Genomic DNA, 16,261 nt, shown 5'->3' with positions numbered 1-16,261 from the left:
TATAATGAAATCTTACAAATTGAAAACAAACTGAGAATGCCAAAAATAAAAACTCAAAAGGGTATTAAACAATAGAGAGGTCACCGCTGGAAATCAGGTTTGCGAATCCAACTCGAGGAATCCTCCTGAGACACAGTGGAAAAAGTCGGTGTGAGACAGAAGTCGGGAGATAAAAAGCAAAACCTTACAGAGACAAGTGAAAAAGAGCCAACACCTGAAGAGAAACTGAAGAAGGTAAAAGGGGTGGGTCTTCAAGAGCTCATCTCCTAGTGAGGGAGAGAGCACCCCAGTTCACACGTCCCGATCCAAACAGTTTGAAGGTAACAGCATGAAGCTGCACACAGAAGCTATTCTCCTGGGGCCAACACAGCCCACTGACTGAAAGAGGAGACTTAACCCTGGCCATCAGGAGGAGTGCCGGCCACATGCTTCCTGCTGGCTCTCTCTGAAGCTCTGTACCTGGTACCTGGTCTCCTGGGCCCAGTCTCAAGCTCTCCGTGTCTCAGTACAGGACACCTACTGCAACCCTGACCCATCTCCAGGAAGAAAGACAAGCCTGTAGCTGGTAGGGAAGGCAGTCTTTGATACAAGTGCCAGAACTACTTGAGAAGGGATAATAAAGGGAGGAAGACCATGGCCACGTTCAAAAGCAGTCTTCACAAGAGGCAAACGACAAAGACAAAGGAGGGCTTCTAGTTGTCTTGGTCCATGAGAAGTGGGGAGACAATGGACTTTGGTGGGAAGATGGAAGATCTTCAAAAATCAGCAGTGATACCGTGGAATTCTATGAATATAATAACCACCAGTATACTGCACAGTTTAAGTGGGCAGGCATGTTTTAGGAATGAAGCAGCTAGTTTTGAGAGAGAGAGCGAGCAAACCAGATATAGTACTTGGCGGAGGTTGGGGGCTGGAGCAGGTGGCTCACCACTAGTTCAAGGCCAGCATGGCCTACTTAGTAAGTTTCAGGCCAGCCTTGACTACAAGATTCATTTTTCAGCCCAGGGAACAAAGGAAGGAGGGAGGGAGGGAGGGAGGGAGGGAGGGAGGGACGGAGGGAGGGACGGAGGGAGGGACGGAGGGAGGGACGGAGGGAGGGACGGAGGGAGGGACAGACAGATAGGCAGACAGGAATATACCCTCAGGATGAATTATCAGAAACAAATACAAATAGTGGTGTGTGTATGGGTGTTATTTAATGGTAGCTGTTAAAAGAAAAGGAAAACAAAACACGAAAGCCATTCTGAAATCCATAAATAAGAGAATAAGACCCCTCCTGAGAAAAGGAATGGGAACCCGGGAGGAATCACTCGGCCTGACCTAGGACTTCCTGTCTGGAACACAAGGCTTCCCAGCAACTGAGTAACATTTCGAGTTCTAAGAAAGGGAACAAAGCATCATGATCTGGCTAAGCAGCAAAAAGACAGTTCAGAATCCAGAGGCTTTCAGGGGCTGCACCACTGACATTTCTGTTCTAAAAAAGAAGAGCCGAGAAAACACACAAGGCAGTGAATCAGAGCTGAGTAGACAGTGTCAAGGGAAGTGGTCGAGAGCCTCACTCAGAGGCAGGGCAAGCCCTTAGCAGGCAGGAGGCCTGGGTTCATTTCCCAACACTGCAAAAATATGGAGGGAAATTAAAGATACCACAAAGAACGAGGAGGTCTAAAACCAGTCAAACAATATAATCACAGAACAAGGGGATGCTGTTATGAAAAGAGTTTTAAACTATTAATAATATAAAAACCAACATCAATGTAAATCAATTTATTTCTTTTTTAAAAAGATTTATCTATTTTCACTTTATGAGTTTGTTTGCCAGCATGTGTGTCTGTGCACCCTGAATGTGCCTGGTGCCCAAGGAAGCCAGAGAGGGCATCATCAGATGCCCTGGAACTGGAGTTACAGATATGGGTCTGAGCTGCCACACGGGTGCTGGGAATCACTCAGATCCTTCGCAAGAGCAACAAGCGCTCTTAACTGCTAAAGGACCAAGTTTAAGATGATTTTGTCCCTGCAGACATCAGCCCTGTTGTTAACTTTGACACGTTCTAGCTTGGCGTGAGTTCCTTGCCAGTTAGGAATCTGTCCTTCTGTGGCTTCGTCTCACCTGTCAATTTAAATGAGAAACGTCTGACACTTTACCCAAGCCACTGACAAAGCTACTCAACAGACCACAGCGGTAGAGACAGTCACCCCACCTTCTCTAATGGACATCTTGAAAAATACCAAGTGAGGATAAATGCAGTGCTTTTCATTGGACCTTCAAACATGGGCAAGCGGCGGAGGTATGGGATGATAGGGGACTCCTGGATGCTGACCAGCGCTGTAGGACTCACCACAGCCACTATTAGTGAGCTTTGTGTACAGTCACTCAGCAACCTAATAGCCATTATTGTCACAATTATTGCTAATAACGACAACCGCCACATGCCACCTTCCACATGTCAAGTACTGTCCTAAACACTTCATTGTTTATTAAGTACTACATTCTTATTTAATTTCCACAACAGCCCAAAGCAAGACAAAGAGGTTAAGCAATTGGTCCCGGCAGCAATGGAAACTCCAGGATTTGAAGCCACGTACCTGCCTGGAAGTCCATATTCAAAACCCACTATCATCCAATTGTGCATCGTGAAATCAATAGTTCTCTACCTAATGGAATCGAGGATGTAATTAATTGCCTTAGTTAAGTTCCGATGTGCCTATCACATACAACTGCAATTACTCTGACATAATTTTGACCTTGTTTTTTTTTTTTTTTTTTTTTTTTTTTTTTTTTTTTTTTTTTTTTTTTTTTTTTTTTTTTTTTGAGACAGGGTTTCTCTGTTGTAGCTCTGGCTGTCCTGGGACTGGACACAGTGGGAGAGAAGTCCCCAGGAGCTGGGGGATGGCAACCCTTCCCCGGTTCTTTTTGGTCACCTTCTCCTTTCTCAGCCAGGGCTGAAGGACTTCCATTTCTCCAGCAGCAAGAGCACAATGCTCTAACATGAGGAAATTCCTGTGAGAAGGTTACTGTTGCCATTCAGGATGGAACACGTGACTCAGGGACTCAAAAGGCAAGGAGAAGTCACCCTGAAGCTGTCAGCAGACCCTAGGAGACCCATGCCTACTTGGTGGCCCCTGCGTAGGGAAATGACAGTCCCCAGTCCTATCCACGCGGGTGTCGATTCTCTCCGCCCACTCTCCGCCCACCTCAGACCACTCTCCGCCCACTCTCCTCCCACTCCAGAGCACTCTCCGCCCACTCTCACGTCGCTGTCGCTGGAGACCTCGTGGCCAGGTTACTGTGACTTGCAAGAGTCACTACTACAGGCATCTCTGGACACCAGAGCATCTCCTGATTCTTTAGAATTGACTGAGGTCAGCCCACTCTAAAACCACTATAGCTCATTCCTCCTCTAGCGCGAGTGACCTCCCAAGACGTCTGTCATCAGCTCTGGAGCCTGACTTAAAGTCTGCAAATTACAACATATTCCCGGAAGAAGATCCCTCAGGGTGAGGCTCCAAACAAAACTGGATAAAGGCTGATACCCCCCAAACTTGAACTACACCCCAACCAGCATCCACTCATGTCTCTCTGGCAACTGATTCTGAGGCATTGGGCTTCTCAACACCAATAAGAAAAATTACAGCTTTTACAAGGGGTCAACAGAGACCCCGAAATGAAAAGTCAAAGGAATGACGGGCAATGAACACGGACTTCCTTGTGGGGTTACAGCAATGCCAACAGTAGTAACCTGACTTTGTAAATATTCTAAACCCACTGAATTAACACTTCAGAAGAAGGGAAATTGGTGAATGTGAATTGTGTCTCTTTTTCCAAAAAGGGAAGGATCACCAAAAATTGCCAGAAATGGAATAAATCTGTCAGGGCCTATGCAGGATTTTGTTCCAGGCAGGTTGGCTTTGGTTTGGCTGACACCTCTTTGACCCTTGCAGAAAACATTTCCTTCTCTCTCTTCCTGTTCTTTGCCCCCACCCTTCACCTTTCTAACTTCTGTTTAGTGTGCAAACCAGAGATGAAACCCAGGGCCCTGCCTATACTAGGTAAGACTTCTACCACTCTTCAACCCAGCTCCATTCTTTCTTCCTGTCTTTTGGGTGTTTTTGTTTCTTTGTTTGTTTTCTTTTTTTCTTTTAGAAATGGGTACTGTGTAGTGTAACTCTGCCTGGCCTCGAACCTGCTGTGTATAACAGGTTGACTTAGAACTCACAGAGAGCCTCTGCCTCTCAAGTGCTAAGGTTAAAGGCGTGAGCCGTCACACCTGGTCAGTCTTCCTAACTCTTAAAAGTTGAATGCATCCTTCAGAACAATACTGATACAGTTTTGAAAGAGCGGTTTCAGGTATCACATGTCCTAGAACATCCCCCAGGTCCGTCCCTCGCTGTTAAGATAAGGGCTACCCTTGGGTTCCAGATAACACCTTTGCTCATCTTTCTCTAGCACCAGAACAGTGAAATTAACGTCCGCCTGTCACCTCCCAGTGGTACTGCCTTGGCAGAAAAGAAATGTATGTGAACGAGCCAGATAATAGATCATCATCATACATGGTTTTTAAAATTAGCATCTCCCCAGGCATAGTGGTACACGCCTTTGATCCCAGAACTAAAGAGACAGAGGCAACCCAGTTCCAGTCCCAATCTGAGTTTGAGGACAGCCTGGTCTACAGAGTGGGTTCCAGGATAAGCTCCAGGACAGTCAGGACTACACAGACAAAGCCTGTCTTCGAAAAAAAGAAAAAACAAGACCCCAAGGCCAAAAAAGCATCTCTGCCTTATAATGTCCTAATTTAATGTGGCAACATCACAGTTTTAAAACCACACAGCCAGTAACTTGTTGCAGAAACAACAGGACACTGGATACAATGTGTTCTTTGAGAGGATACATTTATTCTTACTAAGAAAAAGCTGGATGTATGAATTTATCCTTCCAGGAATTTTGTCTTAGCACAGATCAAGCAGAACGGCGGAGGCCAGAATCTGCAGTTCCTAGCCACAGAAAGATTAAAGATGCTCTGTTTTTCTTGTTTCTCTGAAAACCTTGTTAAACGCCACCAAGCCTTTAAGCAGTCAGAGAGTCTACACCAAGATCTCAGAACCAAGAGGAGTTTCTGGCCTCTCCCCTTTGTGACCAATGGGGAACCTGAGAAAGCTGAAGAGCCGGCCTATTGGGTTTGCTACCTAGACGCAGAGTTCACCCAGAGTCATGAACATGAGGAGGGCTTTGCTCCGGCTTCTGTTCAATCAACATACGCCCAGGAATCTCACTGACAAGGTTACTTGTCACCAAAAGTCACGTTCTTCACAGAGTCCTGTGGTGGCAAGTCCTCTTGGTGACGACAATGCTTAGACCTCCTAAGAGGCACAGAAACCCTTGGTGCTTATGGGTGTTGTGCTTAGTTACAGGAACATAGAGCTGGCACACTGGCTCCAGAGAGGCCAGCCTGATTGTTCATTATAGAAAGGTCATCAAGATGGCTCAGTGGGTATGAGAGCCGACTGCTCAAGCCTCATAGTCTGAGTTCAATCCCCAGATTGGGCAGTGAAAGAACAGAACTCCTGAAGGTAGTTCTCTGAACCCCTGCCACACAAATACACTGTGCACATGCAAGCACACACACTGTACACACAACCTATTTCTCTCTCTCTCTCTCTCTCTCTCTCTCTCTCTCTCTCTCTCTCTCACGCGTGTGCACACACACACATCATACATGTACACACAAACACATATATTCATAAACATACATAATAAATTAAAAATTTTTAAAGACATAAAACATAAAAAACAGTACAATCAATTACCAGATGCCCAACCTCCAATATCACAAGTTATTCAATTGCTGTTCATATTTCGTCATTTAAAACAGCTCACAGAGACGGGCAGTGGTGGCGCACGCCTTTAATCCCAGCACTCGGGAGTCAGAGGCAGGCGGATCTCTGTGAGTTCGAGACCAGCCTGGTCTACAGAGCTAGTTCCAGGACAGGCTCCAAAGCCACAGAGAAACCCTGTCTCGAAAATAAAATAAAATAAAATAAAATAAAATAAAATAAAACAGCTCACAGAAATCAAAACACAAAATACTTCATAATAATGCTCCAGACAATTCATCTCTCAAAATAATAACATTCTATAGATCACAATACCATGATCCCAGCTAACAATATGCCTTTGTTGGGGTTTACATGGCTGGAATAAGAAAGCATGGCTACAAACAACTTGGGAAGGAAAGGGTTTCTTTTAATCTTACAACCCTCAGCTCACACTCCATCACTGAGAGAAGTCAGGACAGGAACCCAGAGGCAGGAACTGAAATGGAAGCCATGGAGGAATGTTGCTTACCGGCTTGCTTTCCTTGCTTGCTCAGCCTGGCTTCTTATAACAACCAAGACACCCTGCCCAGAGGCGGCAGCATCCACAGTGAGCTGGACCCTCCCACATTAACCCCTCATCAAGAAAACGCCTGACAGGCTTGCCTGTCTGCCATGTTTGCCAGTCTGATGGAGGCATCTCTTCAGTTGAGGTCTCCTCTTCCCAAGTGACTCTAACTTGTGTCAAGTTGACATAATGCCAGACAACACACAATGTTAGCATTAATTCTCTAATACTGACTAGTACTACTAGGTGTCTGTTCAAGTTCAAGGCTTTCCACCGTGATTCTACTCTCTACCCATCAGCTACCGGTGCCATCCCCAAGTGGTCATCACCACAGCCCCATTTAGTACCTGTACAGAAAGTGCCATCGTTGGGAATGAACGTCCTGTTGTTATTTGTAGCCCGATAGCCTTTGTGGCAAATGCAGTAGAACCCTCCAGGTGTGTTGTGGCAGGAGGTGTGGTTCCCACAGATCACAGTGGCTCCGAACTGGCACTCGTCTTTATCTGCAGATGGGTACGCGGAAACAACTCACACCAAAGCCGTCTACCCACACCATGCATCCTCCCAGAATCCTCTCGCTCTCTGTAGACTACGGGATCTCTACTCTCTGACTACAGCTTACTGATCCATTTGTTTCTCCAGTCTCATGCTTTCCAGACTAGAAGGGACTGGACTCACAGAATTACATACCTGGTGCATACAAAACCACACGAGAAAGACAACTTTATAATCTGGGAATCAAATACATCTTACTTGAAAATTGGCAGCAGGTTATTTTTGAATTTTTTTCACATTTGAGAAAAAAAATCATAAAAGGTTGAGGATGTAACTCTGTAAAGAGGTCCCTGTTGCTAAGATCCATGAGGTTCTGGGTTCAATCCCATGAGAGTGATAATGCTTTTAAAATAAGACATTGAAAATAAATAAATAAATAAATAAATAAATAAATAAATAAATAAAGACATTGGTGGGTCAGCTAGGCAGTTTAGAGAATAAAGGTGCTTGCCAGAGGTTTGACAACCTCGATTCTATCCTCAGGACCTACATAGGGCAGGAAAAGAATTCCCAAAAGTTGTCCTCTGACCTCCAAGTGTGACACACTGACATATGCGTGCACATACACAGATAAAATGTAACAAAAATAAAATTTAAAAGCGTAATGACTGGGAGATGTCTCCGTGGATAAAGTGTTTGCAGATCCCAGTGCTCCTGTGGAGAAACAGGAGATGGAGACAGGAGAGTCCTAGCGAGCAACAAAAGACACTGCAACAAGGTGGAAGGCGAGGAGCCAACACTAGGTCAGGTTGACCTCTGACCACTACATGCACACACCAATAAGAATACACACAAAGATGTATGAAATTACCTGGTGCCACACACACGTGCGCGTGCACACACACACACACACAATCTTAATGAATTTAACTCAATAGACATTTGGTTAGCCAGAGAAAGCAAGCCTAGAAAAATCCCGTTTCCAACTCAGCCATTTTCTTGGTCTTTTCAGTATTAGAGAATTAGTGCTAATATTAAGTGTTGGCTAGCTATGTGTTCTGTGTTATTGTGCTTCTACCTCAAAGTTCCCTCCTAGCGAGGAACAGAGAGTTCTATTCTCTCAAGGTTATTGTCCAACAGGTGTGGCTAATAGCCAGACCTTGTACTCCAGGCTTATATCTGCTCCTACTTCAAACAAGAGTCTAAAGGATCCAACTAAGTTCCAGTTCCCTTTATGGACTTAACTTTGGATTCCACCCAGGGAGTGGTTTGTCTACAGAATGTTTTGGTCTAATGTGTGAGCGTGACTTGTTCTAGCAACGGACTGTTTAACTAAGTATGGAGTAGCCAGTGACCTTCCATTGGCCTGTTCATTTCCTTGTATCGTGTTAATCAGTCTTTTGTCTTACTCCTACCTTTTGGGATCAGGGTTATTTTAGGCAGTTGGAAATTAAATGCAGGCTAATTTTCAGTACTCATGGAAATACCCTCCCGATACTATACTATATGTTTCTCCGTTTTATTATTTTCATTTGCATCTTCATATTCTTTACTATATTTTTAACCCCCATGCCTCTGTCCTGGCGAGAGGAATGTCTATCAATGCTGACCCCGACATAGGTGGGGTTGGTGGGCAGGGAAAATAAGTAGGAGGATGGATCTAGGCTCAGGATAAGAGAGAAAGAGAGAACAAGGGAGAAAGAGAGGAAGGCACTCAGGGCTGGCCAGCCAGACACAGAGGAGACTGTGAAAGTAGGACATACAGAATGAAAGATGAAAGCCTGTGGGCAAAATGTAGATGAAGAGAAACAGGTTAAATGAAGTTATAAGAGCTAGTGGGACAAGCATAGAATAAGGCCAAGCATTCGTAACTAATAAGAAGTTTCTGTGTCTACCTCAATACCCAGCAATACCACTTTTGGGTACACAATTGAGAATGCTCAATTGTACCACAAAGACATGTGTTCAACTATGTTCATAGCAGCATTGTTTATTATAGCCAGAACCTGGAAACAACCTAAAAAAAAAACCAATGATATCTTGAAATTTGTGGGCAAATGAATGGATCTAGAAAACATATTGAGTGAGGTAACTCAGACCCAGAAAACAAATATCATATGTACTTACTCATAAGTGACTTTTAGACATAAAGTAAAGAAAAACCAGCCTACAATTCACAATACCAGAGAAACTAGATAACAATGAGGACCCTAAGAGAGGCATACATGGATCTAAACTACATGGGACATAGAAAAAAAAACAACAACAAGATCTCCTGAGTAAATTGGGAACATGGGGACCATGGGAGACATTAGAAGAGGAGGGGAAAGGAAGGGGGGGAGTGGAGAAAAAATATATAGCTCAATTAAAAACAATTAAAAAAATAAAATAAATTATTTCAGGCTGAAAAAAAAAGAAGTCTCTGTGTCATGATTTGGGAGCTGCTATACCCAGGTCCTCTGCAAGAACAGTACATGCTTTTAGCCATTGAATCATCTTTCCTACCCCTAAGATTAATTTTATGTCCAATGACCCAGCTAGAAAATTAGGATTGTCAGCTCCCAGGAAACACACTGCCCATCAGTGATCTCTGTGAGCCATGGTGATCACCAGGTATAGAGCAGCTAGAACACAGATGACTGAAGGCTGCCTTGGGTGTCATTAGCTAAAGAAAACGAGAGGGCAAAATGAAGTTAAACTCTCTCCTTCTCTGATTTCCAGTGTGTTGGGTCAGGAAACTTTTTCTTTACATCTCACCCGTGCTTATAGACCTTGAAAGCTGCCATAGAATATGCCCATGACAGGTCATAGTCATGCATGCCTTTAATCCCAGCACTTGGGAGGCAGAAACAAGCAGATCTTTGTGAATCTGAGGCCATTCTAGTCTACATAGTAAGTTTCAGGCCAGACAAGGATGCAATGAAAAATCTTGTCTCAAAAAAGCAAAACAAAACAAAACAAAAAAGTCAAAGCAACAACGATACCCCACCCCCACCAACACACACACACACACACACACACACACACACAGGTATTTATGATGAGCAATTCTATGTACCAATAAAATGTGATGTGGGGTTCCCACATAAAAATGCTTTTTTTTAACCATTGGTTAATAAAGAAACTGTTCTAGCTTTGGCAGGGCAGAATAGAGCTAGACAGGAAAACTAAACTGAATGCAGGGAGAAAGAAGGTGTAGTCAGACAGATGCCATGTAGCTATCAAAGGAGAAAGATACAGGAACCTTACCAGTAGGCCACAACCTCATAGTGATACACAGATAGAAATGAATTAATTTAAGATGTAAGAGTTAGCTAGGAATATGCCTAAGCTATTGGCCAAACAGTGTTGTAATTAATATAGTTTCTGTGTGATTATTCGGGTCAGGGTGGCCAGAAAACATAAGAACAGTCTTTGCTTACAAATGGCGCCTACCAACTGAGGCATGGATCCACATAAGACCTAAAAAAGCTTTAAAAAAAAGAAAGAAAGAAAGAAAGAAAGAAAGAAGAAAACAGGACTTCTAGATCTACAAAAGTGGGAGCCAAGTGAAGCTTCTTGGTAGCTGCATTTTTTTCAGATATGCTCTGTTTGCTGGTGGTGCACAGAGGCGTAGCTCCTTCAAGAAAAATCTTCCTAACCCAGCATTTGCAGCAAACACTGCAGGGCTCTGTAAGAGCCATCTTCCTGATTCGTGCACAAACAGCTTTGGCTCTTTCAGGAGGTCCTGAACTTAAATGGGGTTTGTGAGCAGCTTGCTACTAGTTGCTTAACGGCAACACAGACCCGCTGCATCCCTGGGGCTGGGGGCTGTGAGCATGGCCTACAGAGGTGGTAAACATACCTCCTCCATGTTGGACAAAAGAGCCGACAGGTAGGGCCACTGATGACTTCCTCCAATCAGGTTGTCTCTCAGAATGATACTCACTTCTCCAAAATACAACCTGGGGCGGTGGGGGGGGGGACCCTTTGGATATTTCTTCCATTTTCACTTTTATTTTTAAATTACAGCTATTTATTTATGCATTCATGTATCTGTATGTGTGTCTGTCTATCTGCCTGCCTGCCTGCCTGCTTTTGTGGGCACGCGGCATGCGTGTGGAAGTCAAAGGACAGCTTGTAGGAGTGGGTTCTTCTCCACCGTGCAGGTTCCAGGAACTGAACTCCAGGTAGTCAAGCTTGGTAGCAAGCACCTTGACTTACCAATCTAACTATCTCGACAGCCCCTCCTTTTCCATTTCCTTATGTGACTTTTTAAAATACTTTGTTAGAGATGGAGAGATGGCTCTGCAGTTTAGAGTGCTTGCTACTCTTGAAGAAGAGCCAAGTTCAGTTCCCAGCACCCACTGGGCGGTTTACAACCACCTGCAACTTCAGCTTTGGGGGCTCCAAGGCCTCCTTCTGGCCTCTACAAGCGCGCACTCACAGACACAACTCACACTCAATAGACTGGTGCACACAGATTAAAAACTACACCCCACATGCTGTTGTGTTGTTTTCTGAGGTAAGATCTTGCTATGTAATCCAAGCTGATGTTCAGACTCCAAATCCTCCGGCCTCAGCCTTCACAGCACAGGGGGCTGCTGTATCCCCAGCACCCTTTGAATTTTTCAGATGAATCTAGTATACAACCTACAGGTAAAACTATCCTTGTTAAGATTTGCCTGAGAGATTGGGGCAACTGAACTCTCAAGTCACAGCTAGGTCAAGTGCACAGCTCGGCTGACAAACGCTACACAGAGCTTCCAGGCACAAGCCGATCTGTGCCTGGGTCTTTGTCATTCTTTCTCAGCACACGTCTGCGTTAGTGACTTTCCTACTCTTGCGATAAAACACCATGACAAGGCAGCTTAAAGACGAAACGTTAATTTAGGCCTCCAGTTCCAGAGGTGTAGAGGCACAGCAGCAAGCAGCAGGCATGGCTGCAGGAGCAGGAAGCTGAGAGCTCACATCTTCAGCCACAAGCATGAAGCAGAGAGAGCAAACGAGAAGTGGGGTGCAGCTATGACCTCTCAAAGCCTACCTCCAACGACATACTTCCTCCAGCAAGGCTGCACCACCTTGCCAAACAGCACCATGAACGAGGGACCAAGTGTCCAAACACTCAAGCCTAGAGGAGATATGTCTCATTTAAATTAATACAAGGTTCCCCTGAAGGTTTCAACTGGGCTATTTAGGTTTGTAGAAAGTTATCGCATTCTTAAGCCCTTCGATATAATGCCATACTATGGTGCGTTTGGCACAGGTGTAACCTCACTAGTAACCTCCAGTGCGCACGTAGCAAGCCATGTACGAGGACCGGCAGTGACCAATAGGAACAAACACAGAAGTGTGCGAAGGTCTCTCCTCTCCTAGGAGATGCACCCGTTGCTTAGAAGTCAAAGAGCAATCAAGAGCACAGCTAGGATGCAGGAGGGGAGGAATTCCTTAGAGCAGTGGCTCTCAACCTTCCTAATGCTGTGACCCCTTAATACAGTTCCTCATGTTGTGGTGACCCCCAATCATAACATTATTTTTACTGCTACCCCATAACTGTAATTTTGCTACTGTTATAAATAGTCAGGTAATTGTCTGTTTTCCAATGATCTTAAGCGACCCCATGAAAGGGTTATTCGGCACCCCCACACACACACACACACACAAAGGGATTACAACCCACAGGCTGAGAGACCACTGCTTTAGGGGAAGCCCCACCCAGTTCCTCAACTTCAGCTGTTAGAAAAAAAGAGCAGGTACTGGTGGAGGGGGGAAACAGCGGAAATTCCCTAAGGAATAAGAGTGCAGAGCAGCCACAGGGCTAAGGGGAGAAGGCCGCTAGTCTAGTGAGACTGCTCAAAGCCTGTGAAGTCCGGTCTGCAGAAAAGGCAACGGTGGGTCACAGGGACAGCTTTAGCTGTGAAGTGGAATGCGACTCGCCTAACCTCTGGACTGTGACTATTTGAACGCAGGATTAAATTGTTTTTCTTTAAGAAGTTAAACAAAAGAAAATTCACATCAGGACAAAGGGTTAGGGGGTTGGCTCAGCAGGCTAAAAACATTTGATACTCAAGCATGAGGGAATAAGTTCAAAGCCCCAGGCAGAACCCCTGTAAAAAGCCAGGCATGGCCAGACCTGGTGGGGTACACTTTTAATCCTAGTCCTCAGGAGGAAAGACAGGTGCTTCATAATGACTTTCAAGACAGCCAGGGTTATGTAGAGAGACCCTGTTTCAAGAAAGAATGAAAGAAAGGAAGAAAGGGAGGGAGGGAGGGGGGGAGGGAGGGAGGGAGGGAGGGAGGGAGGGAGGGAAGGAAGGGAGGGAGGGAGGAAGAGTAGAGAAGAGGAGGGGAGGGGAGGGGAGCAGAGGAAAAGCCAGATATGGCCAGGGAGAATGACTGGGGCTCCTTGGTTGACAATCTAGTTCTGGGTTCAATGGGAAACTCTGAACATCTTCCTCAGGCCTCTGCACATACCTCTCCACAGACACATACATGTGCATACACCAGACACATGCACCACACACACACACACACAGTCACACATGAAAACCAACACAAAGGTATAACAAGGGTATAGATGCTGCCAGTTCACAGCTACAAGGCAACACTTTTACAGCACATAGCAAGGAGAAAACTGAGAAGTCACTGCCACTTTTATTATAATTAAATTTATTATAATTAAATTTGTGACATTCTCTCTGAATTGTGCTTTAATCTCAATGCTATCTGATTATACTAGCATGGACACCATGAGCCAAAAAAAAAAAAAAAAAAAAAAGACTCTCAGCTGCCTCTAGTCTAAACAACCTTCAAGCTATCTTAAAGTATTCCTTGAAGTCATCCCAAAGGGTCAGAACTACAAAAATCAGAGGACAGATTCTGATGGACATTCGAAACACAGTAAGCTAGTCATTTGTTTTCTTCCATGGCATTAAGATAAATAGTTTTATATCAAAACAACCTGAGAAATAAAGAAATTTAATATTTGCTTTTGTTGTTAAGTTAAAGTCGGGACATAAAACAGACTTCAAATCTGTGTAAGCCAAAGAATTTCCAGAGAGTTCAGGTCAACGACATCTAACATGAGGGGTTCTTCCTTGGAAACACCAAAAAAAAAAAAAAGGATATATCCAAATGATAAAACCAAGATTTTGTTGTAACTGCCAAAAACCCATTTTTTAAAAATGTGAACAAAATAATAATGTTTTCCCTCCAGGGACACTGGCTCTAAAACTGGAGAACCCTTGGTTTTGATTCAAATTCTCAGCATAACCCACCACTGAAACTTACCAACACACCGTGTCCTCCCGTTGCCCCAGAAGCCATAGTTGCAAATGCAGATCCTCTTCCCGTCCTTTTCCTGGCATGTGGCGTGTTCATGGCATGAGGCACAGACACCTAGGTCTAAATCAGAAACCACACTCTTCAGAAACAGGAGGTTAGAGGTGAGAACTGTTCGGTCAAGGGACAGGTATTACAGAAAGCCAACATTTGAATACCAAAACAAAACCGGTCAAATCTCGTCCTTAAGCCTTTCCATAGTGACGCACTGCCCACAACATATAGTGCAAATTCCTCTGCCAATCAATGCTCTTCGCTGTCTGTCTTCTCATCAACTCCTCCAGCGTCACGGTCCCAGATTCCAACTGCACGGTACCTTCCCAGCAGAAGGGGCAGATCCTGTCCACTACCTGTTCTCATCCTTGTCACCTGGTCGCCATGCTCCCGTCACCGGGATGCCCATGCCCTCTTATCTGCTTCTCTGGAGCTCACTTTTATTTCCAGAGTCCGGTCAAAATGCCTCCTTCTTCATGAAGTCCCCCCCACTCCTAAAGAAAGCTGTTCACATCTTCTAATCGCCCACGAAATATGTACACTCCCATAACAATGTTAATCTCTCCAGATGTTTAATCCTCTCTTGGAACTGTGACTGGACCACTCAAGGATGAGGATCATGACATTCAATATGATTGAAGATGATTTTTCAATATGATCTTCACAAGCATAACACAGACACACACTCCACATATTTTTAGTGGTTGGATAAAGAGATCTAAAATGGGGGCTGGAGAGATAGTTCACAGGTTGAGTACTGGCTGTTTTTCCATAGGACCCATGTTCAATTCCTACCACCTACAAGGTGGTTCACAACCACCTGTAACTCCAGTCTCAGGGGTCCAACGCCCTCTTTTGATCTTCTGAGCTCAGCGAGCACTATATACATGCAGGCAAAACACCCATACATATAAAATAAATCTAAAATGTGACTTGCTACAGCTCTAAACGCAGACCCAGGGAGAGAGCTCGTCTGCCTGTTAGTCTATCTCTTTCACTTTAGGGAAGAGGTGAGTGTGTTTAAGATATCAGAGAGATAACAACCAAGTCCTGACAGGATGGCCAGACCCCAATTACTTAGATAAACAACAGAAATATTTGAAACTAAAACTCTTAAAACATCTAAATTTACCAAATAGTGATATATGACCTGAGATTAAATAAGAATTTCTGCTCAAGGCTATGGAGAATATTGAGTTTCCTGCCCTGCCCGCGTCTCTGTAATTTCAGGAGTGGCCTAGTATGGAGGATGTTCCAGCATAGAATTTCATCCTAGACTTGGCTTCATCCTTACCCAGATAATACAGCCTCGCCCTCAGGCCGCACCAGGCACAAGACCAAACAAAGAGTGGAGACTCCTAAATACTCAGTCATGTTTTTTGCTTTTTTTTTTTTTTTTTTTTACCTAACTAACAAAGGACAACACATTCAAGGACAACCTGGACTAAATGAGAGTCTATCAAGCAAACGCCAAACAATAAAAACAAATAAAATCAAAAACAACAAACAAACCACTAATGGTTACTGGCAGCAAATTAACCATGGAATTTCCATAAATATCTAATAACCATAAAAATGCAAAAAAAATTAAATATTATCTGACCATCATTGAATAATGGAATAAAACTTTAAAGCAAAACGTTATGTCTAGGGGTGGGGAGATGGCTCAGCAGTTAAGAGCACTGACTGCTCTTCCAAAGGACCTAGGTTCAATTCCCAGTGCCCACATGGCAGCTCACAACTGTCTGTAGCTCCAGTTCCAGGGGTTCCAATACCCTCATATAGACATACATGCAGGCAAAACACCATTGCATGCACAGTTCAAACAAATAAACCATACTGAATTGTTGAAGCAACAAAACAAAACACTGTCTGATGTGGTACTAAATGTACATATAGGACCTTTTTTTATTTAAAGAAAAACAACCAATGTCGAGTTTCCTCAAAAGAAACCCACTTGTACAACACACTCCCAAAGCATTCAGACAAAGACAACGTCCAGACTGAAGCACAGTGATAGATGTGAGCGCTTACTGCACAAACTCCAGTCTGTTGTGCTTTCGCATTCTTAAAAAG

The 16,261-nt window shown here is 44.2% G+C and overlaps 1 protein-coding gene across 7 annotated transcripts in view; it reads right to left on the bottom strand.

The window, feature by feature from the left end:
• Susd1 (sushi domain containing 1) overlaps positions 1-16,261 on the bottom strand; it is a 107,552-nt gene that overhangs the window by 86,263 nt on the left and 5,028 nt on the right. For all 7 annotated transcript variants that reach the window (XM_050163715.1, XM_050163724.1, XM_050163697.1 and 4 more), the window contains exons 2-3: positions 14,141-14,254; positions 6,724-6,879 (exon numbers count right to left, since the gene is read on the bottom strand). In XM_050163715.1, coding sequence (XP_050019672.1) covers positions 6,724-6,879; positions 14,141-14,254 — 270 coding nt within the window. The remainder of the gene's footprint in view (positions 1-6,723; positions 6,880-14,140; positions 14,255-16,261) is intronic.

This window comes from Alexandromys fortis, unplaced genomic scaffold (genome assembly GCF_014885135.2).
Source record: "Alexandromys fortis isolate MF-2015 unplaced genomic scaffold, M_Fortis_MF-2015_v1.1 scaffold_18, whole genome shotgun sequence".
Lineage (NCBI taxonomy): Eukaryota > Metazoa > Chordata > Mammalia > Rodentia > Cricetidae > Alexandromys > Alexandromys fortis.
The sequence above is the reverse complement of the archived record's forward strand: the minus strand, read 5'-3'. Positions and strand labels throughout refer to the sequence as shown.